Consider the following 23,214-nt stretch of genomic DNA (forward strand, 5'->3'; position numbering starts at 1 on the left):
TCTGTAGTGTCTAGTATCATTAGACATTAGATACTCAAATTTTAAAGGAAATCATTAGGTCCTTGTAGTAACGGACTTTAGAAAGTTATTGAATCCAAAGGCTGGTGTGTTGACCAGCGTGGGATAAAGTTTTCATGAATTCAAAGTAAAAAAAGCAAATACAAGGACTTCAAAGTGCATTTTAATAAAGCTAACTTTATTTAATATTCTAATAGTTGAAACTGTAGGTGCAAGAAGTCACTTTTTGTAATACAATGTTATTAATAGTAAACGTGTGGTTTTGTTGTTTTATTCGTCCAATGGATTCTTCCCATACAGCTACAGAGACAAAACCAATTCACTGAAACTGTGCTATAGCAATAGAGAAGGAATTTTATTAATGCAAGGTTGGCCACACAGAAGATGGAGTTATTACTCAATCTCTCAAAGGCTTGGAGTTTAGGTTTTTTGTAAGGATAATTTGGTGGGCAAGGGTTTAGGGAATGGGAAATGTTGACTGCTTAGAGGCGAAATCACAGGGGTGTGGGAAACGGTCCTCCTGCACTTAGCCTCTGCATAGGGGCCGCAGGATGGGTTGCACCACTACTGTGGGTCTGAGTGGATTTAGTTGGTGGTCAAAAAAGGAAAATGTGAAAGATACCTCAAAAGGTCAATCTTAGGTTCTACAGAGTGATGTTATCTATAGAAGCAATTGGGAAAGTCACAAATCTTGTGACCTCTGGCCATAGGACTACTGAGCAGTAAGGGATTACAGAAACTAGGCCTACATTTTAGCAGAACTCAGGCCCCTCCCACAATCCTGATCTTATGGCCTTTCATTAGTTTTACAAAGATGGTTTTTAGTCCCTGAGCAAGAAGGGGTTTCGTTTTAGAGAGGGACTATTATCATCTTTGCTTCCAGGTTAAACTATAAACTAAATCCTTCCCATGGTTACTTTGGTCTATGCATAGGAATGAACAAAGCCAGCCAGCCTATGAGGCTAGAAGCAAGATGGAATCAGCTATGCTAGATTTCTCTGTCATAACCTTTGCAAAGGCAGTTTCATTGTTGTTTTAATGGTTAATTACCTTTCTTGGCACACAAAAAAAGTGCAATATCTGACCTCTATTTTTATTTACTGATCCATGAATTCCAAAGATTTGAAAAACACTGGTTTAACCAATCCCATTCCTTTACCTATCAAATGTCAAGAATCACAACTTAAAACTGATAGCAAATAATCTATTTTATCTAAAAAAATTAATTTTGGTAAGAAGTACCTCTAGACCCTTATCTATAAACTAGGAGACAGTTGCTTTCAAAAGATACTTCCAACTATTCTAAATCCCTTATAACTAATCTAAAGCCCTAATATCAAATCTAAAGCCCTTAGACCAGGCCAGGCATGGTGGCTCATTACTGTAATCCCAGCACTTTGGGAGGCCAAGGTGGGTGGATCACCTGAGGTCAGGAGTTCGAGACCAGCCTGGACAACATGGCAAAAGCCTGTCTCTATTAGAAATACAAAAATTAGCCAGGTGTGGTGGTGCACGCCTGTAATCCCAGCTACTCAGGAAGCTCAGAATGAGAATCACTTGAACCCGAGAGGTGGAGGTTACAGTGGGCTGGGATCATGCCACTGCACTCCAGCCTGGGCGACAGAGTGAAACTGTTTCAAAAAGAAAAAGAGAAAGAAAAGGCCGGGCGCAGTGGCTCGCGCTTGTAATCCCAGCACTTTGGGAGGCCGGCGCCGGGCTGGGGGGAGCAGATCACGAGGTCAGGAGATCAAGACCACGGTGAAACCCCGTCTCTACTAAAAATACAAAAAATTAGCTGGGCGTGGTGGCGGGCGCCTGTAGTCCCAGCTACTTGGGAGGCTGAGGCAGGAGAATGGGGTGAACTCGGGAGGCAGAGTTTGCAGTGAGCTGAGATCGTGCCACTGTGCTCCAGCCTGGGCAACAGAGTAAGACTCTGTCTCAAAATAAATAAATAAATACATCTAAAAAATAAAAATAAAAATAAAGCCCTTAGACCAAATATAAAGCCCTGAACTGTCCATGCCTTCTTACATCCTGTTGTTAAGAACTGAGATGAGTCTATACCCAAATGAACACAAATGGGATTTGAAAAGTATAAAGCTTTTATCGGAAAAAAATATATACACATGATATTACCATGATCTTATCAATATTACAAAGTTGTTCTAAAGCTTTTTTCTTCTAATATCAGCTAATAGCAGATCTTTGAGTCTTTCTTCTAAATGCTTAGTTTAAATTTCCCTAAGCCTATAGCAAATACTCCTTAACCTTGTACTTATGAGACTGAAAGTGAAGATTTACCAAGCCACTTGTGCAAACACAGGGATCACTGCACCCTACCTGGGCTTCCAATCTGTCTGACACTGTGCAACAAAGACTGAGACCCTAAGGCGGAAGAAAAATCATGTTATTCATCATGGAAAAGGGAGCAATGGGATGGCAAATATGAATTTCTAGAGAAAAGCTTCTATACGTAGCCACAAACTCAAAGAAGATACCAGCTTTCCATGCCATATCTTCAGCCTAAGCCATCTCTTTTGCCTTCATTCAGTATGTTTCATGGTGTGATAGAAAAGTCTGAATGTTACTAGGTTGGGCTATCTTCTTACATCTATTCTACAAAGGAAATGCTTTTCTTATTTTGCCCTCACTGTAATAATACAGAAAATAAATCTTAAAAATTTAGTGTATTGCTTTTGAAGCCTCATAATATATCTAATGTTGAATAAATCCTTAATGTATGTTTACTATCTGGAAAGAAAAAATGTGTTCCCCTGCTGTTTTATAGCTTTACAGTATTCCAACTTCAATTATAGAATTCAATTCACCTCATCCTTACTTCTGTGCTACTCTCCACTCATCAGTTGGGAAATAATGTAACAAACCTGAGAGGGCATCAGGAGACCTGAGAGTTCAAGGTGTGACACAAGCTAAGAGACTCTGAACCATTTTGGGTCAGTTTCCTCAGCAGTGGAATACAGGTAATCTTGAGATGGGATAATTCCCTTGACCTTGATCCCCTTCTTGGGTGGGAACTCAGTGGCCTTTTTCACTCAGTCTGTTACTGGCCACTCCTCACGAGACAGAACATGCAAGCAACCAAGTGTAGGGACTGCAACAAACGATCGCTGGAACGGCCAGTCACTCCTCTCTTGAGGGAGCGGGCTCTGTGTGGGCTCTGGAGCATCTCCCAGCTCCTGCCCTCTTGGTTCTTGTCTGGCGTCCAGGAAGAATCAGGTCACATGAACAGACTGAAGGGTAGTGTATGTGGATGATTTTATTTGGTGATGGAAGTGGCTCTTGGCAGGATGAGAGTTGGAAAGGGGATAGTATAGGAAGAAGGTGATCTTTCCCTGAAGCCACGCCGTCTGCAGTTAGCCACATCCATCTGTAGTCTCTGATGCTCAGTTGCTGCTTCTCAGCTTACTGCTCAGCCACTTGTATCCTTGATGCTCAGTAGCTTGTGTGTTGCTCTGCCAGTTGAAGTCTTTTTAAGGGCACAGGATAGAGGTGTGGCAGGCCAAAATGGCAACATTTGGGTGGGAAAACCAAGAAAAACGGGGTCAGTTGTTTTCTCTTACAGCCACCATTCCAGGCTTAAGGATGGAGGTTTAGCTGGCAGCCCAGTGGTTCTGTATTAATATCACTTTTGAAAAGACTTTTTATTTAGTAACAATTTTATATATTATGGGGCACAACGTGATGTTTTGATATGTGCTTACAATGTGGAATGATACAACACATTTTTTTAGTACTACCTGAGATAATATAGTGAAATAAATTTTAAAATCACTGTTAGTTGAAATGTTATCCGTGGACCAATGACAGTACCCAGACTGTTACCTGTCCCTCAGCAAGTACAGACGGCAGTCCTCTAATAAGGTTGCTTTGATATAATGTTAATGAAGAATAAAAACAGATTCCTAGTTGGGGCTACGGTCTGTGTGGAGTTGGCATGTTCTCCCCAAGTATGCATGAGTTTCCTCCAGGTACTTCAGTTTCCTCCCACATCCCAAAGACATGTATGTGAGGTTCACTGTGTCTACATTGTCCCGGTGTGAGTTAGTGTGGGGGTGTGTGTGAGTGTGCCTTTCGATGGGAAGGCATCCTGTCCAGGTTGGTGCTTGCCTTGTACTCTGAGTTGCTGGGTTCTGACCACCTGTGACCCTGAACTAAAATAAGTGGATAAATAATTGCCTTGTTTTTATTTATCTTTATTAAATGTGTATATGGCTCACATTTATTCCCATGCTTATTATTAGAAGTGTTTTGGTTTTTGTTTAGAAGTTTGGTGACATTTTTGTGACTAGAAATAGGCTGTAGGAACTTGACTCTTATTTATATCAATCAGCCTATGGTTAAATCAATTTCATTACAAGTCATTTCACTTAAAAATCACAGTTTCTGAGAATCTATCAACTATGTTAAGTGAGGACTGTGAGAACTTACTATACAGGGAGCATAGTTTTTTACAAACTTCTGAATTGATATGACATTGCCATAGCATCCAAAAGCACGATTTTCCCCCAATATTTTATTATAAAAATGTTTAAACATATAGAAAAGTTGAAAAAAGTTTGAAGCATATATATATACACACCTACTACCTAGATTCTACAGTTAACATTTTATTCCATTCGTTCTGTCACATATCGACCCAATCCTTCATCAATTCAAATTATTTTGTTATGCATTTTAGAATAAGTCAAACACGATTTCATATTTTATAAAATATTCCATAATTGATGAGAAATCAATAAATACCAGTCCTTTGCTGCTGATAAAATATCTCAACAAAACTTTTCTTTGAGAAGATGGGTGATATGCGAATGTTAACAGGGAAGTTGGGAGGAAAGAGATTTCTAAAAGCCAAACCATTACATGTTCCACAATACTACCAAGACACCAGAGAATGAGTTGCTACCCTCTCAAACTCTAGGTTTATAAAACATAAATCTTAAGGATAGCAAGTTATTTACTCTTGATAATCCAAGGGCCTGCTGCAGAGAAATGAAGTTCCAAAGTAAAAATGAAAAAGAAAAAAAGATGTCTGGAAAGTAAATCAATTTTAAAAGCAAACATTCTATTAAGTTAAAGCAAAATGAACTCAAAACTTGTTAACTAAATTTCCCTGGCATACAGTGGCTCTCAATAAATATTTGTTGAATGGATTTTATCGTTTATACTTTGTAGTTGTTTATTTTTTAACAGATGGCAACTACATGTGGAATAGCAATGTTATTGCTTTTTAATCCCAGAATCTGATTCTTGGGATTGTGAGTGACCCAAAGGTATAAATCCGATCACTATTCTAAAGCTTGAATTCCCTCACCATTACCACCACTAAAATGACATCCAAACAATATCAAACTCCTTTAAGGAAGAGAAACTAGGCTCTCTGAAGGCAATAACCTGTCTATAGGCAGGACCACCATCTGGAAAGTTGTTTCCAGGTGGCAATGCTCTCCCTGTAGCTGTCATTTCTCTTATTGCATGCTAATCCCTGCAAAAACAAAGAAAATCTAAATTCTTTGCAAGCCCATTCTTCAAGTGTTTGATGGCAGCTAACACTGTCTTCTGTCTTGCAGGTTAAACGTTCCTGACATTTCTCAGATGACAAGACCCACTTACTATCCTACTGGCCCTCCTGAACACTAGTTTCACTTTTTCTGCACAGGTTATAGATTAAGGCCTTCATTCATTATTTTCAGGTCTTTGTTCAGCTCTTTATCTTCTTGGTGACGTTTCTACTTAAAGCTGCATCTCTGCCTTTTGTAGCCCCCTATTCTGTTTTCTATTTTTCTCCACAGCACTTATAACTATGTAGGCACATGACATTTATTGTATTTTCTTCCCACTAACAAGTAAGCTCCATGATGGCAGGCATTTTATATGGTTCACCACTGTATCTCCAGGGCAATCAATATTTGTTGAATGAATCAACAAACCTGCCATATGGGTAAGAGCTCACAATCCAGGAGGAAGACAGTAATTAATTGTAGTTAGAGAAGCATGCTATTAAAGCAGAAGAAGATGCCACAAACCTTTGGAGGGCCTACATACACTCCCAACGCCTTACATTGAACTTATTTTCATCTACATTATTATGGAGGCTAAGTTCCCACCAGTATTTGTGAAGCTGGTTTTATGGACCCGAACCTAGAAATTTACATGACTCCCTTCTGAATTTCACCTGTGGTCCACTTTTTTAGTATATTGATATCAGACCTTTAGTGAATATAATAGAATTAACTATTCTCTTCCAGTGTGGACTGTCCAACATTGTTCATACTTTTCAGTTTTTTCTATCCATTTATAAATTGCAAATTATCTAAAATCTATTAGTTTTCTCACAACTCCCTTGACAGTTGTGATAGTGTTAGTGCATAGAGAAACCAGTAGTGGGAGAGGAAAGGATTTCTATGCACAGTCATGCAGAAGTCAGAAGCCTATTGTACCTGTGAAATATGCCTAAATGTATCTTGTATTAATGTAGTAATAGCAACTACTGAGACTTTTAATTATGCTATTTTTATTACAAGTGTGATGCATCATTGCTGAAAATGAACTATCTGATCTAAATGAGGTTCTTAAACTTGAGTATACATTAGAATCAGCTGGAGGACTTGGTGAACCAGATTGCTGCCCCCTCCTCAAGTTTCTGACTCTGTAAACTGTGCAGTCAGCCTAAGAATTTGCATTTCTAACAAGTTCCCAGGTGATGCTGATGCTGCTCTAAGATGCTTTTCCCTGGGGACAGAAAATGAATGCAGGAGGTCTGATGTAAAAGGCACATGTTCTTTGTGAAAAATAACTGTGCTCTGCGCTGCTCCCCACCCTGACAGAGTCTCGTTCTGCCAGGCTGGAGTGCAGTGGCACAATCTCGGCTCACGGCAACCTCTGGCTCCCAGGTTCAAGCAATTCTCATGCCTCAGCTTCCCGAGTACCTGGGATTACAGGAATGTGTCACCACACCCAGCTAACTTTTGTATTTTTAGTAGGGATGGGGTTTTACCATGTTGGCCAGGCTGATCTCAAACTCCTGGCCTCGGGTCATCTGCCTGCCTCAGCTTCCCAAAGTGCTGGGATTACAGGGGTGAGCCACCACACCTGGCCTAACTATGCTTTTTAAGCTTAAACTTTTAAAAAGGATTGATATCAATTATTAGGATAATTACACAATCTTTTTACCCCTTTTGAACTTCATCAGAAAGGCAGCCTACATCAAAACCCTTCAAAATAAATACTTTTTACACAAGAGAGCTACCAGCTCCAGTATCAATACTTCCTAAATGGAAGGATCCATTCCTATAGCTCAATAGTTCTTTTTACTCAAGTCAGATATACCCTGGCCACACCTTCACCCTCACATAACTCCTTTTTCTTTCCTAATTATGTTGAGATCACATAAGGTATCATTCAACCACCCTCCAGTTAGCACTCTCAATGCCTTTAGCTGGGTTTTTTCTTCCACTGTTCATTTCTCTAAGCCCTTAAAGCTGGACTCAACCTAATGCTTTGTCCTTTACTTAAAAATTAGTGTTTCAGGCTAACTGCAGGGTAGTGGTTAAGACCATGAGCTGTGGAACCAGAACAAGTTCAAACACAGATTCTGTGTCACATACCAGCTATTTAACTTTGGGCAAGTTACTTAGCCTCTCTGGGTCTCCATTTCTTTATCTCAAGAGTGAGGATACCAATAATGCCTATCTCATTGCATTACTGTTAAGGATTAAATGAGATTCTACCCTTTAAGGGAATGTAGCAACACCTGTGTATTATAGCTGTGATTATTACCATCCCTCCCTCGATTCCTATCACACTTGCCAGCTTTACTCAGCCTGCTAAGCATTCTTGGGAGACAAAAGTGTCTTATAGTACATAGGGATACTACAAATTCAGGGGGCCCAAAATAGTAACACTGAAATTTACATAATAGTAAAATCACCACTAATATAAATGTCATTGGTGGTTAAATTAGTTTGCTAATAAATCACAAGTTAGTACTTACATGTATCAAGCCTTTTGTTAAGTTTTTACATTTATCTCATTTAATTAGTCTAAGTATAGACCTATATTTCCAGCTATGCCATGAACATCACCCAGAACTTCTATGACATATTCGAAATCTGTACTCTTCTACTCCAAACTTGCTTCACCTCATTGTTATTTTCCATCTCACTGAATGGCATTATTATAACATAGTGGTCCAAGCCAGAAAGCAGGGAGTCATCCTTAACTCTTCACTCTTCCTCTACTCCCCCGACCCATACCCACCTCTTCTGTATCTGTGGTGTGTTGGTAAATTGGAGATGAACTGAAGATAAAGGTTATGGATGCAGAGAGGTTTTAAAATCAGTGTTACCCTGGTCATGGAAAAATGAAGTAGAAAATTCACACCAGCAAGTGAAATCAAAGAACATATTATCTTATAGGCGACCCACCCAATTCACTTGCCACTGCCTTCATTCATATTTTCACCTTATCACTCCTGGATCATTGCAACAGCCTTCTAAGTTCCATATGTTAGGTTCAAGGTCAGGTTCTAACCCATGCCGAGGTCTGGAGGGAGTGGGTGGATGAGTGGCAAATAGCTGGAAGCAAACTCAGGGAGACATAGGTAGGTGAAATATGGCTTTATTCAGAAGCTCCCTCAGCAGCAGCTCTCTTAGAGTGTCCGCTCTGTCTCAGCTGTTTGAGCTGGCAGCTCCCACACACAGCTATGCTGCTGGTTCTCCCTTGCCTTCAGGGTCAGCAGCTTAACTTTCTCTCTCTGGGCACGAGACTGCCAATATAGTGTCGGCAGGGCGATGATACCTTTTATAAACAATAGTGGTTTAGAGCCAAATGATGAGCCTTCCCATTTTATGGCTATATGGTTGTGATAACAGGTGGAATTATACACCTGTGCTCTAAACTCGCTGAGTCACTCAGCCTATCCTTGACAAAAGCACAGTCATGTTCCTTACACTCCACCCCCTAGGCCGAGGGAGACATAGGCCTTGGATACACAGGTTATACACATAAGCTTTGGTACCTAGGCTTGATATATACACAGAGGGTTTATACATAAGTTTTGGGTACACAGGTTTGATATGCAGGCTTGGCAGCTTGGCACACTAAGGCTTACATTCCACCCCCTAGGCTGAGGGAATCCGTTTGGTGAGGACCGGTGCACACAGGGCTGCACCTTGGACCCAGAAGCCACAGCAACAATATAAGCAGCAACAACTTACTACTAATATTCCTGCTACGCTACCCAGGATTATTAGAGCCCAATGTAGGCCAGAGCCCAGAGATGCCCACCATCTCTGCCAGGGGTCATCAGCAAGGGGCTCAATCACCTCAACCTCCTGGGACACCCCTTATAAAGCTGTCACTATGTTCTGGTGGTTGTCAGGGACGAATTTTCAACATTGTGTCCCTACAAGGGCACAAGTGCCACCTTGAGCAGCTGTAGCTATGTCTAAGGCCATCTGGTTTTGTAGCACCATCTTCCTGATCTGATTAACCTTATCAGTTAACAAAAGGAGGGCAACTCAGATGTAATTCAGGGCCCGAGCTGTGTGCTCTGCAAGGGCTGTAACTTGCATTTCTACAGTAATGACACCTGCTCCAGGAATAGTTATTGCTGAGGGATAGAACCACCAGGGGGCCCACTGCACTCACAAAAACTGGAAACGCAGCGCCCTCTAGTCATGTAGGTGACCAGGCAATGTGGGAAGCACAGTGGCAGGCACATAGGGCCACCCTCAGGTACAGTCCAATTGGCTGGCAGATATGGCCATCCTGTGCCCTCACAGATCCATTAACTCACAGGGGACACAAAGTCCATTGGGGCCCAGCCTTGGTAAGGCCGCTTATTCCACCAAACCCTTGGTGTAGTGACCGTGTTATGTTTGCACAAACCTCAGCAGGCAACCATCCCACGGTGACTTTACCCGAGTGCTGCTCTATACATCGTGGTATCCGCAGTGCGGACACCACGTGTTCTCCCATTAGCCAGCTCCATCCATCATAGATGCTAGAGTCAGCCAGGGGGCAGGCTTGCCGTGGGTTTTGCGACGCCTCTTATTCAAAGCTTGATGTGTTGCGTCCCACCCACTGTCCATGAGGCCCCGAGTTTCTAGCCATGTGCAGTTCTGCACAGTAGCTGCATGCACGTGCCAGGGCAAGCCATCCGCAGCTGCTGCTGGAAGGGCAGTGCAGATCCAACAGTTGGAGACATTGGTCATCTAAGTAAGGTGTGGGCCCAGTCCACAATGCTTTTGGAGCATGCCAACTTACAGCTGAAACGACAAAGCAAGCACGGATACTAACCAGGGTAAATCACATCCCTCAGGCAAAATACAAGTCAACTTTTCATCTCTGGATAACAATGCAGCTGCCAAGGGCTTCTGCCCTGGGTGATGATGTTACACCTCATCAGCTTTCTATGGTTCCCTTGGGTCCTGAACCCATGCCAAAGTTACAGGGAAGTTTATGATAGGCCACACAGACAGTACATATGTTCCCTGGAGAGTTCCCTCCCTGGCCGTTTCCCTCCACTACAAATGGCTAATTGTGGAGGTCACACATTAAATACCCAAGGAGTAACATGTAAGTTATACTGCAGACCCTTCCCCATAAGGGGCCACAATCACCAACCATCTGCAACGGCGGGCTTGAAAGGTCCATGGCTGACACCAGGTTTTGTCTCCCTACTTTTGGGGGTATTGAGGCAGGTAATAACAGATTACCTTTCATCCCCGTAACTGATTGGAGAAGGTCATCCTTCCTCTCATAGATCCAGCCACGTGGCCTGGTCTTACACGGGTTGGTGACTAGCTAATTCTGTAACTTTCACATAATTAACCAAAAGGTTAAGCCTGGATAAACCACCCAGCTACAGCTGATTACTGTAGGTGTCACCTTCTTGGTGATCACCATCCACATTGCTCTGAGTTTAGCTCATTAGCTACTTTGCCCACACTTGGTATCAAACCATATAGTGTCAGTAGAATGGCTGGACTGTGACAACAGTCCAGGCAGCAGTAGCACCTCAACTAGACCTATTTGTGTACCATGCCCCATTAGGAATGGGGGGATACCCTTCCTTACAGTAAAGGTTCAGAGTCTAGGTGTGCCTCAGGCCCCATGGCCTTATCTTGCATTAGGACTACAGGTCCCAAGACTTCTTGTAACTCTGCTGCTAAGGGACTTGTACTTAGCATACTCCGCTGCTCTAAGCAGGAGCTTCACTTCACTAAAGTGGATGTCTGCACCATCCCTCTCTGAGGAGTCATTACCCATGAATGCATCCATCCCACTATCATGTAAGTCGTCCGCATGATGACTGTAACCCGTTCTGCCACACTCTTATGAGCCTAAGGGGCAGCACATGTAGTTACTGACTGATTTCCCAGTCCAGGGGATCATTACCCATGAACGTACCCATCCGCTATTACTAATTGCTTCTGTATGAATGAACACTGGAGCTTAGCTCCTTTCCACAGCTAGGACTAAAAGCCTGTTGGCACTTCCAAGGTCTCCAGGCACTGCTATAGGCCCTAACCAACAATATTTGTGGTCACATGCACATTCAGTTTAAATGGGCACCCCTAGACAACTACCCATAAGGCTTGTGCCTACTGAAGAGCCTGCTTGACTGTGTAAGCCTTACCATTCAGCCCCAGGCAAGGTGGGCGTTGCCACTTCTAAGTCTGCAAGAGAATCAGAGGTTCGGGTAACATCGACAACAAGATCATGACATATGATGGGGCTATGCATATAGTCCTGCAGCGACACTGTGAAAGTCCACTGTCACCCTCCCATGACGGCAGACTATTCCTGGCTCTCTGGAGCAATGCTGATTAAGAGGAATGCATTGGTCAGGTCCACCACACAGTGGCACCATCCCAATTCTACTGTCAAGCAGTCCAGCAAGTCTGTGACAGATGGCACAGCTGCCAAGCCGTGCAAAACATCCACCCCCAGAATGTCCCCAGGCATAGGAGAGATGTACACAGTGCATAAGCAGAGAGTCAAGTGGCCAATGCCAAGGTGCAGACACAAGTTCCACTTTCACTGACTGGTCTTTGTAACCATTGATAAATGCAGCTCTGCCGGAAACTTATCCGGGTTCAGGGACTAGTGGATTGCCAAGTCTGCATATGGCTGGTTGTATGGTGCCACCCAAGCCAGGCATCTCGGCCAGTCTCTTATCAAACAGAAAAGGCTCAGCACTTCCACCTGACTGCAGCAGGCAATCTGTGAACTGGAACACTCGGGCAGGACCAGGCTGCATAGTAACCTCCTTCTCCTGAATAACTTGCACTAAGTCTGTACATGACTGCCGACATTACTTGCTTGACTCCTGCAACATAGTGGGGTTGCAGGCACCATATGAAATGTGTTCCACCATGGTGGTGGGGGGAGGGTCCCTAGGTTCACCCTTGGGGCCCAACAGCTGCTCATGCTATATTTTCTGGTGGATCACTGGGCGAACCTCCAACAGAGGTTCTTTCTCCCTATGCTGCATCCCACAGGGACTGGGAATGCAATTCCTACAGCACAGTTACAAATGCCCATGTGACTGTCAGCAAAGGAATGCTTTTCCTCAGTGTTGTGCACTTCCAGGTGCTTCAGTACCTTCTCCACACTCGTGGGAGACCCGTCTACAGCCTCCCATGTTTCCACTGGGGCCCATTCAGGCAGCACCACCGCCACTGGGTACCACAGCCCATGATGCAGCCACATAGCCGACCCGAGAACCCTCCGAACTGAAGATCCACTCACCTCATCCAGCCAACTATGCCACTTGTCAGGTTCATGAGTACACCAAATGTCATGCCCAGGGTCCAGCCCCTGCGGAGGTCCGAGGGAAGTGGGTGGATTGGAATATAGCTGAAAGAACACTCGGGGCCGTAAGCAGGTGAAATATAGTTTTATTCAGCAGCTTTCCTATCAACAGCTCTCACTGTTGTCTCTGTCTCAGCTGCTTGTGCTGGCTGCTCCCATGCACAGCTGCATGGCCAGCTCTCCACTGCCTTCAGGGTCAGCAGCTTAACTCTTTCTCTCTCTGGGCAGAAGTGTGCCTATACAGTGTCATCAGGGCAATTATACCTTTTACAGACAACAGTGGCTTAGAGCCAAATGATAAACCTTCCCATGTTATGGCCACATGGCTGTGATAACAGGTGGAGTTAAACGCCTGCACTCTAAACTTGCTGAGTCACTCTGGATGTTTACCTCAGCCTATCCTTGACCAAAGCACAGCCATGTTCCTTACACTGTGTCTTCAAGTTTCTTAACCAAAATTCCAAGTGACACTCAAAGCTCCTTTATAAAAAACTGTTAACATCGTTCTCTCCACTAGAATGTCCTTCTTTCCACCAAGTAGATTTCCATTTTAAATATCATTTCCTTCTTTAAGTGTTCCCTAATTATTATTCCAGTTGAAATTCTTCCCTTCATATCGCCACAGGCCTTTATCAATTCCTCTCCATGAGGAATAGACATTTAACACTTTCTACCTTGATATTTTGATTTCTACCAAGACACTTTCAGTAAAGTGAAAAAAAGTCAAACTTAACAGAGGGTAAAATTTGGGACCTGATTAAAGGCTCTTTGGAACAGTCCTCTGGCAGTGGTTCTCAGTCTTGTGTGCACGTTGGAATCTCCTGGGCAACTTCAAAAACTACCAATGCCTGGGTCCCAGCCCAGATGTCATGAATGCATCCTGAACATTGAGACTTTGAAAAGCTCTCCAGGTGATTCTGATGTGTAGCCAAGGCTTTGAAGTACTACTCTATGGAGACTATAAAAGGGAGTAAGAGGCTGGGCGCAGTGGCTCATGCCTGTACTCCTAGCACTTTGGGAGGCTGAGGTGGGCAGACTGCCTGAGCTCAGGAGTTCAAGACAAGCCTGGGCAAAAACAGCAAAACCCCAACTCTACTAAAAATACAAAAAAAAAAAAAAAATTAGCTGCGAGTGGTGGTGTGCACCTGTAATCAGTACTTAGGAGGCTGAGGAAGGAGAAGATTACTTAAACTTAAGAGGCTGAGTTTGCAGTGAGCCAAGATCGTGCCACTGCACTCCAGCCTGGGTGACAGAGCAAGAGTACTGTCTCAAAAAAATAAAAGAGGTAAGAGATTACTAAAGGATTTTTAAACAGAAGCAAAGATCTGGTTGACATCAGATAATAATAAATATTACAACTCGAGTAACAGTTGGCTGTTTAGAAGTATTAAAAGCAGATGTAGGAATGATTCAGGGAAGGCAAATGATATTGTAGGAAAGTGTAGGAGGCAAGGAATTTGGTGGCACTTGGTAAAACTAAAATGACTTACAATTGGTTCTAGGCTGAAGTTGGAAGAGATGGACTGGGAAGAGAGGGACAACAGTTAAGGGAAACTGCTTGGAATGGGAACCAAGAACAAGTCTGAAGAAGTAGCGGAGATGAGCAGTCAAGCAAATGCAGAGGGAATTCTGAAAAAGATGCTGTAAGTTGTTAAGTTTTCAAAGATGAGAGAACATGATGTGTGGCAACAACAGTGTGTTGCTAAACTGGACATGTGTAGAGGATTTTTGAAATCAGAGTCACTCTGTTCATCAACAGTGATGAAAAGTATGCATGGCAGCATCTAAAAATCATCAAAGGACACAGTAACTTGGAGATCTGATAAAGATGCTGCCATAATTGTGAAGAGAGGGGTTAGAAGCTATGATGTGGCTATGAAAAGGGGAGGTAACAAATTGTGATAGAATAACACCTACTGGTAGGAAAGAGATCATCGCTTTTTCTAAAGTACACTCTCTTACCCCCACTTATAAAACGAAGTATGTATTTAAAGATATTTCTGTGCTGATAAATATATTAATTTATAATCTTTATTTTTCAGCATTAAGAACTAAATATTTAAAAATACAGTTAAGTACAAAGCCAAAAAATCAAATGTGTTTTTAAAATACAAAAATAGGTGCTTATAGTAAATGATGGAGTGGGAGGACAGAACTGGCATGAGAAGGACTCCTTCACAGTACCAGCATGTGAAGATTTCTCTGCTTGCTTCACTACCTTCCCAAATGCTGATCTTTCCCCCAGTTGATACCTGTGTGCTGCTTCAAAACCCATTAAATGTGGTAAAGGAGTGTAAATCCCATCAGAAAAGCCAGATCCCTGGCTCACTAAATCCTTTGAAAGGCTCACGCTAGTGCAAATAAATAGCTGACTAACATTCTCTGCAGGACAATTGCATTATTATAATTCTATAGCAAGAGATAGGGATATTATCAATGTAGTGTGTCCTATAACAAGAGATACTGTATAGATGGAGTAAGTCATTTCACCTATAGCACCATCTGATAAGAGTTGAAGTGGATATTTTTCACTGTAGTAGAATATTAAACGTAATTTATCTAAGGAGTGAATAAAAAAGCAAGCTTGATTCTTACAAGGAACATAAACTCCCTTCTGGAGTTCATATTATTAATCCCATGTCATTATGACAAGAGAGTTTGCATCACTAGGTACGAGAGAAAATGGTATAAAGCCCACAGAATAAGTGAAAATCTATTATAATGAATAACATTTGATATAGCAGTGCTATTTCCAAGTTCTATTTAGTAAACCCAGAGTGAAAGTGGTTTATTGATCTGTTTACAACATTCTAAACACTAAGATTAAAACTGTTTTGTTCTGACATAAAAGAAACAGCTATGTAAAGCACTTAGTCCTCTACCTGGCACATGGTAGCCACTCAGCAGACAGTTTCCATTTTCACTGACTTGACCCTTTCCCTCCCACTCCAAATATAGATTCCAACCACCCTTTAAAGAACATCCATAGAAAATTCTCAAACAAGCACACTGTGTTAAATGTTAAATGTCCACATTAACAAAGGTTATATTATAGAAGTATGCACAGGCCAATTTCTTATACATGGGAGTAACTCAGGTCTTAGATTGACAATGATGAACAAAGGAAAAGGAGGAGAAAAAAGAAAAGGAAAAACCAACAACGATGTGGAGGGAGAATGAAGAACACAATGGCACTGTCAGTGTGAATAGCAAACAAATTCTTGAACTGCCAGATGTCATGGAACAAGTACCCCACAAAAGAGTACACAGAGCTGCAGTGACCCGGCAAGTCTAGGTTCAGGGACTGCCAACACTACAGATGCATTAGCTGTTGTAGCTCTAGTGATTTTCTTGGACAAATGGTATAAATCACTTTAGCCACTCCACCCCCATCCGCTGCTATCCTGTAGTGGCAGAAACACTAACAGTGGCTAAAGAATGACAATTTATCCTGATTAGGAGCTGATCCTTTTAGGGGCAGCTGTCATGGGGTCCTCAGTGTCCTCTCTCTTCTGTGTGGTCCCTCATCCCTCAGGAAATGACTTTACTCTTCCAGGGTAAGCTTGAAATAACACTTAGTGTTCCTGCTAAATCCTCCAGTAGCCCTGGTGCTATGCAGTTCTTTCAAAGAACAGCTCTTGTGATTAACACAAAAGTCTCTAAAGTTGCATGTAAAAAAGCTTTTGTGTACCAAGCAAGGCATGGCTCACAACTGGTCATTTGCCCAGTTTTTGCTCCAATTCTTCCTGGTCTTAGATTAGTGCCTCTCCTCCTTTAGTCTTCCACGGGGTGGCAGTTATAGCCAACTACTACCCTTCTACCTGTGTCTAAATTCCAGTATTGTTAACACTGAGCAACTCCTAACATTCCTCTTCACTAGGTCACCCTCCAAGGTTGCCCAATAATTCAAATCCCAGTGTTAGCCTTACAGAGTTCAAAGCTGCTCATTAAAATTATGCGTGCTGAACTATAATCATGAATTCTGGACTAAAATTATAATTTAATATTTTTTCAAAGTAATTTAGAGTGAAAAATTTCAGAATTTTCTGTTATTTTGTATAATTGAGAAAAACAGTTAAGTTTTTCAAATTAACACATAATAGTTGCATTACAGAAAAGATATTTATCATTATTTATTCACATTCACTCATTCCTTCAAAAATACTTGAGTGCCAGGCACTCTGCTGGACCCTGAGAATATAGTGAACAAAAGAAACATGATCACATCATAATAACAATTCCTATACTGTATCACTTCTCTCAAGAATAGTCTGGCATAGGTTAAACATTTTATTTAAGAAACCAAACTGGGGAGTGGGGAGAAACACATGGGAAGTAAATATGCCATGACTAAGTATCAAAGTTGTTCTATGTTTTATGACCATGTAACGATTATTATAAGTAACACTGGACACTAAAATATTTGCTGTTCACTTAAAGAGTGCTAGTATTTTAAAATTTCACTACACAGATGTATATCACAAAAAAGTACTAATTGCTTGAACAGAACTATTTATCAAGAATAAGAGTAATAAAATTTTGTAAAATGTTCATGCCAAGAATGCAAAAAAAAAAAAAAGCACAGTGACCTCACAACTAAGACATACTATAAATATGTTATCAAAAGATAATTTTTACTCTTCCTAGCACATAAAAGATAATTTGTTTTCAAACTTAATTGATAGTTTCTGTATTAGAACAAACATACAAATATATCAATAATATTTTTACCAAAATAGAGCCCAATATATGTACAGAAAATATTTAAGAAAACAAGTTTGTCCTTAGCTTTAACATGGATGTGTACATACAAATATACATATGCACACTCACAGGAGTAACATACACTGACAAAAAATTACACTTAGCAAAGGTCCAAAATTAAACAAACAAATCCTGCTAGGACTTTTTTTCTGTCTTTGAGGTTTAACAAAGAATGTAGAAAATTACTGAAGTAACAAAAAATGACACAAAAACCACACTTCAAACAGACAAACTGCTTGTCAGTATCAGGATCTGATTTCACATACAGGTTTAATACACTTCCTCAAAAGTCAGGCCATCAAGGTGAAGGATGAACATCTTCCACTACTGAATGAGGCTGGCTGTCATTATTCTGAGAAGTAGGGTTCTCCTCCACATGGATTACTTTATCTGAGGTTCCTGCAGGAGAAACTTCGTTATTTGTCTCCTCTTCACTAGGTGATAAGGTTTCACACAGTTCACTTGACATTAGAACTTGCAAAGGTTCTGTTCCATTTTCAACATCCACTTGAATCCCCAAAACTTTTAGAATATCACATTTGCAAATGGGGCATGTCCCATGGGATAAAATCCAGGGGTCAATGCAATTCTTGTGGAAAAAATGTTTACAAGTCAGAATACGAACTATGTCATTAGGCTTATAGTGTTCAAAGCAAATTACGCAGCTATCTCCATTTGGATTTATTTCCTCATCCCCCTCTTTTACCACTCGAAGTTGGAGTTGTCCAAATGCATTCTGAAGATCTGTTGTTAATCGCTGCCATCTCCGGTTCTGAATCCTCGCTAAACAAAGTCTATGAATGTGATAAAAGATGAAATATGCTAAGGTAGCAGTTGTGACAATCACAAAAGAGACCAAATAGTGATTCATCCAGATGATGTGCTTTCTCCCCACCTCAACCATGGCTGTAATGAGAACTCCCTTCTTAATTAAATGGAAAATTTCCGTGCCTTTTAAGTTACCAATCATAACCACAACGACATCTTCAAATGCCTGATGAAACATGGGGAACACCTGGTTGCCAGTTCCTGGAAAGTTATAGATGATCACTCCACTGGCTCCCTTCTCAGCTGCCACTTTAATTTTCTGTGTGAAGGTACAACCTCCCCGTTCAATAAGTGCAAGCCAGGTCTCTGAGTACTTTGATCGGCTGAAAATGGTATTGGGATTACATGCATTTTGGATTTTTCCCTCCGGTGGCACTATAACTCCTGCCACTCTCTTCAAAGTGGAGCTTCTTCCAAAGACTCCAGTCTCTCCCAACTCTGACAACACATGATTCCCAACATGAAATGATATGTTCATATAAGCCGTCCAAACAACACTTGCTCTGCAACAGTTCTGACTAACAAGCCAAAGAACACCAAACATGATAAGCCAGGAAAAGGCAGTGTTGTTTCTCCAAGTACCAACCTTGAGTAGATGCATCTTTCCCTTCTCCAAGTGACTTAAGAACCAACCCAACAGTTCCACATCTGTTGACAATTAATTTAAAACAACAAAGAGAAAAAAATCTTCAGGATACAAACAAGATCCACTGTCTTCCAGCATGTTTTTGTAAGAAATTCTTAAAGATGGCTTATGAGTTTCAGAGGTCTTATTAGAGAGGAGAAAAACTTTAGATTGAAAAATAAATCCCCTCCTGTTAACTCTAGATACTGCTTACTGTTGTTTGATGTGATTATGACATGCAAGATCCAGCAGCCAATTAGATAAGAGTTTAGAGCATACTGTGAATTTATTGGCTTAAATGCTGTTATGGGTGATTTCTATGTTGTTATTAGATATAATCACTGAGCTACATATAATCATAGTAGGTAGCACGTTAAACTAAAAATTAAGTCTAAAATTCATACAATGTGTGCTCTTTAAAGCCTGAAAGCACATGTAAGAATGCTATATAATTTTTTTCCCAGCAAAGGAAGGAGATATTTCCAACAAAATGGCAAGCTAAAAAAAAAAAAAAAAAGGATAATTGAAAATTAGTTCTGTGACCAGATGTGTGGCAAAAGTGGTGATATCAGTGACATTATTTTTACATCAAAAAGTAAAAGTCACACTGCTAATTTTTGACTCATCACATAAACCCTTATATTGCATTTATTTAAGCTTTCTGAGATGTTTGTGGCTTTTGTTTTATGGTTTTGCTGTTTTAGAGTAAGAGATCCTGCTCAGTTTACTCCTGCCTCACTTTCTCTGTCTTACATTGACTGTACAAATGTAGTAAGTCTGACAGGAGTAAAGAAAGGCCTGACATCTAGGGAAGCTAATTTCTTTGCAGGCCTTGACATCTGTTATTAATCAAATAATATTTTGAAAGAGGAGGAGAAAGGGTGTCAAGGAAAAGATTAAATAAAGTCATATTGGTTTGGCACAATTCATTTTTTAAAAAACAGCTATTAAGAAAAACTTCAAAGGTGCATATTTAAAGTTAACCATTAGCAGCAATAAGTAGATGCTTTTATCAAACATTTTTGCAGAACTCAACAAATATCCCTACTAGAAGATTCCACAGGCTCTGTCCACTCTACCTATGTTTTGGCCACAATCATGTCAGTAGCACAATATGACCTCAAAGCTAAAGGATGTCATGTGGACTCACAAGCATAGTGAGTTCACAAGCAGCCACGCTGCTACTGGTACACGTTATTGGGGGTGAATCTCAGTGGGTTTTTTTCCCACCAGCTAGGAAACCGAGGCTAAAGATTCTGACCTTGAACATAAATGTCTCTGGTCTACATGTGTAGAGTGCTAGAAGTCACTTTTGGTTGGATCTCACCAGGACCAAAGGAGCTGTTACTTCTTATGAAATGTGAATCTACAACGTGGTAGTTTGAGACAAGGAAGAGGAAGGAACAACAAAAATTAGTATAAAAAGAATACTGATGATATAAAACATACCCATAAAGGTTGATTTTCTCTCCCAAAGGCCATTAATCCGATTTTATTTCCATATGTCCCTGCACTTTTTAAAAGGTATTACATGGTGTGTATATTCACAAAGTGACATTGAGTTATGCATCAAAGGTTTAGCATATCATCCAGAAACAGAAATTTTCATCAATACGACAATACCTAAATCTTTCTGTCTCTCATTGTTGTATAGGTGTCTATTCATCTACTAGAAAAAAAGGAAGATGCAAAATAAGACAAAGAATATAACATGGAAAGGCAATTGAACAAAATTTTAGCTTTGCTCTATGTTATCAAAATGCCCCAGAGAAACATTCATTACCATTTGGAGAGGAAAAGAGAAGCATTTACTAAGGACACTTCTAGAAAAGAAATCTGCTACCATAGCTGAGTCATTATGCTAGGATTTAAAGAGCTCTGGCAAACAAAGGTGAATGTTTGCAATGTTATCCTAAATGAGGCCTATAATACTTTAGAACACTTCTCCTTTCATAACTAAAGTGCTATCATCTAAAATAATTATTTTTTTTTTTTTTTTTTTTTGAGACGGAGTCTCACGCTGTTGCCCAGGCTGGAGTGCAGTGGCGCGATCTCGGCTCACTGCAAGCTCCGCCTCCCGGGTTCCCGCCATTCTCCTGCCTCAGCCTCCTGAGTAGCTGGGACTACAGGCGCCCGCCACCGCGCCCGGCTAATTTTTTGTATTTTTAGTAGAGACGGGGTTTCACTGTGGTCTCGATCTCCTGACCTTGTGATCCGCCCGCCTCGGCCTCCCAAAGTGCTGGGATTACAGGCTTGAGCCACCGCGCCCGGCCTTGAAAATAATTATTTAGAACGCATTACCAATCCAGTGAGTAGCTTTGGAAACTAGATTTCCTGGGCATTAATAAAATTAATTAACCATGCAGAATCAGAGATATAAATTATTAGATACCAAAATTAGTCAAAATGCGGAAACAAAGTACAAGAATTAGTATTAAAAAAGGAAACTTTAAAATAGCATGAATAATTCTCTATGGCAATGTCACAATCCTAGCAACTTGAAGAAAAAAATTGTTTTTAACATATACTAACGTTCTTATTTGGATAAGGGCAAAAAGGTATAAGAATTAAAGCTGATTAGAAAGACAAGAAGTTCAAATATCTGGGCATGATATGGAGTTTTATTTTTAAAACACAAATTTCACCCTTGTTTGTACCTGGATAGAGAAGCTGAAATTTTCTCTCTACATAAAGTACGATAAGAGAATTTATCTAATCTTTGTATTTGGAAAGATCTGGTTACATCTTCAGAAAATTCTCCAGATTTCTTAAGTTTTCAGAATGTCACACTTGCACATGGGACATGTCCTATGGGCTAAAAGCCAGGGGTCAATGCATGCCTTATGGAAAAAATGTTTGCAAGTTAAAATGCGTACTACATCTTTGGGTTTGTATGTGTCAAAGCAAACAACACAGTTGTCTTCATTTGGGTCTAATTCCTCATCCCCTTCTTTGAGAACTCGCAGTTGAAGCTGGTCAATAGCTTTCTTCACATCTGCCTTTATATGACTTCGCCTCCTGGTGGAAGAATTGGGCACTCTAGGTCTCCAGACACAATATAAGTAAAGGTAGGCAATTGTGGCAGCCAGGAAGGTAAATAGAGACATGATGTAATGGCTCACCCATGGCATGTGCATTCTCCCCACTTCAATGATGACTGTCACATAGACTCCTTTCTGAATCAAGTGCAAAAGTTCCATGCCTTTCAGGTTGCCTATCATCACCGCAACTATATTTTCCGTCCCCTGGTGAGACATGGGAAATACTTTATTGCCCGTACCTTGATAGTTGTAGATGATCACCCCATTTGCTCCCTTCTCTGCTGCCACGTTGATTTTATGTGTAAAAGTACAGCCTCCACGTTCGATGAGGGCCAGCCAAGAGTCTGCCTGTTCAGGCCTGCTGAAATTGGTCAAAGGATTACAAGCATTCTGATTCCATCCTTCAGGAAGTGCTACCACACCAGACACCCTTTCCAGAGGAGAATGATTCCCGAACACTCCACTCTCTCCTAACTCTGATATGATCTTATTTCCAACCTGAAATGTTATATTCAGGTGAGCTGTCCAAATGGCTTTTCCATTTGAGTCAGGAAGGCTAAGTAGTAGAAAGATACTAAGCCTCAAAAGTCCAGATGAAAGAGAACTATGAGTCGAAGGAGTAATTCTAAGGAAGCTCATGCCTCCATTTGTCTATTTAAGAGGCAAACTTGAGAAAACAAAACAACATCAGTCGTAAAAGGACATAAAGAAGATAGCTTGTTGGCAGTAGATTACTAAAGCACATAAATGGAAAAGGTCTCCCTGGATCAAAGATATCTTGCTCCTTCCAGCATTTTTATATTTGGTAGATTATCTTTCTCATAATGAAACAAAATAACAAGAGTTGTGATTGGTATCATGTGATTTCAAGAAAATTATGACATTCTAATGGGGAAATTGTGACATCAGAGGTAGTTAAACCAATCCAAGAGTTTATATTAGTGCATTGCATCCTGAAATCCTATTGGCCAAAAAGCTAAGCAATGAGTCAAGATATGTAACAGTTTGAACAAGCTGTAAAGCAATAAATAAATTGGTAATAATTTTTTAAAGCCTTGGGTTTCCTTCTTAGTTCTGGATAGAATGAAAATCTACCCA

The 23,214-nt window shown here is 40.9% G+C and overlaps 3 protein-coding genes across 10 annotated transcripts in view; all 3 read right to left on the bottom strand.

Annotated features, from left to right (window-relative positions):
• CADPS2 (calcium dependent secretion activator 2) overlaps window positions 1-23,214 on the bottom strand; it is a 572,739-nt gene that overhangs the window by 364,281 nt on the left and 185,244 nt on the right. The gene's annotated exons all lie outside the window — the stretch shown is intronic.
• On the bottom strand, window positions 17,842-19,287 carry RNF133 (ring finger protein 133). Its single transcript, NM_001198705.1, has one exon. The coding sequence runs from the start codon at window positions 19,049-19,051 to the stop codon at window positions 17,921-17,923; it is 1,131 nt and encodes a 376-aa protein (NP_001185634.1). The 5' UTR covers window positions 19,052-19,287; the 3' UTR covers window positions 17,842-17,920.
• Window positions 21,678-22,972, bottom strand: RNF148 (ring finger protein 148). Its single transcript, NM_001198706.2, is given in 1 exon segment — window positions 21,678-22,972. A coding segment is annotated over 1 exon segment (912 nt). The 5' UTR covers window positions 22,756-22,972; the 3' UTR covers window positions 21,678-21,843.

The sequence above is a fragment of the Macaca mulatta genome, chromosome 3, assembly GCF_049350105.2.
Source record: "Macaca mulatta isolate MMU2019108-1 chromosome 3, T2T-MMU8v2.0, whole genome shotgun sequence".
Taxonomy (NCBI): Eukaryota; Metazoa; Chordata; class Mammalia; order Primates; family Cercopithecidae; genus Macaca; species Macaca mulatta.

Excerpts from the sequence above, each read along its gene's own strand:
- RNF133 (NM_001198705.1), bottom strand. The coding sequence starts at position 19,051 with ATGCATCTACTCAAGGTTGGTACTTGGAGAAACAACACTGCCTTTTCC.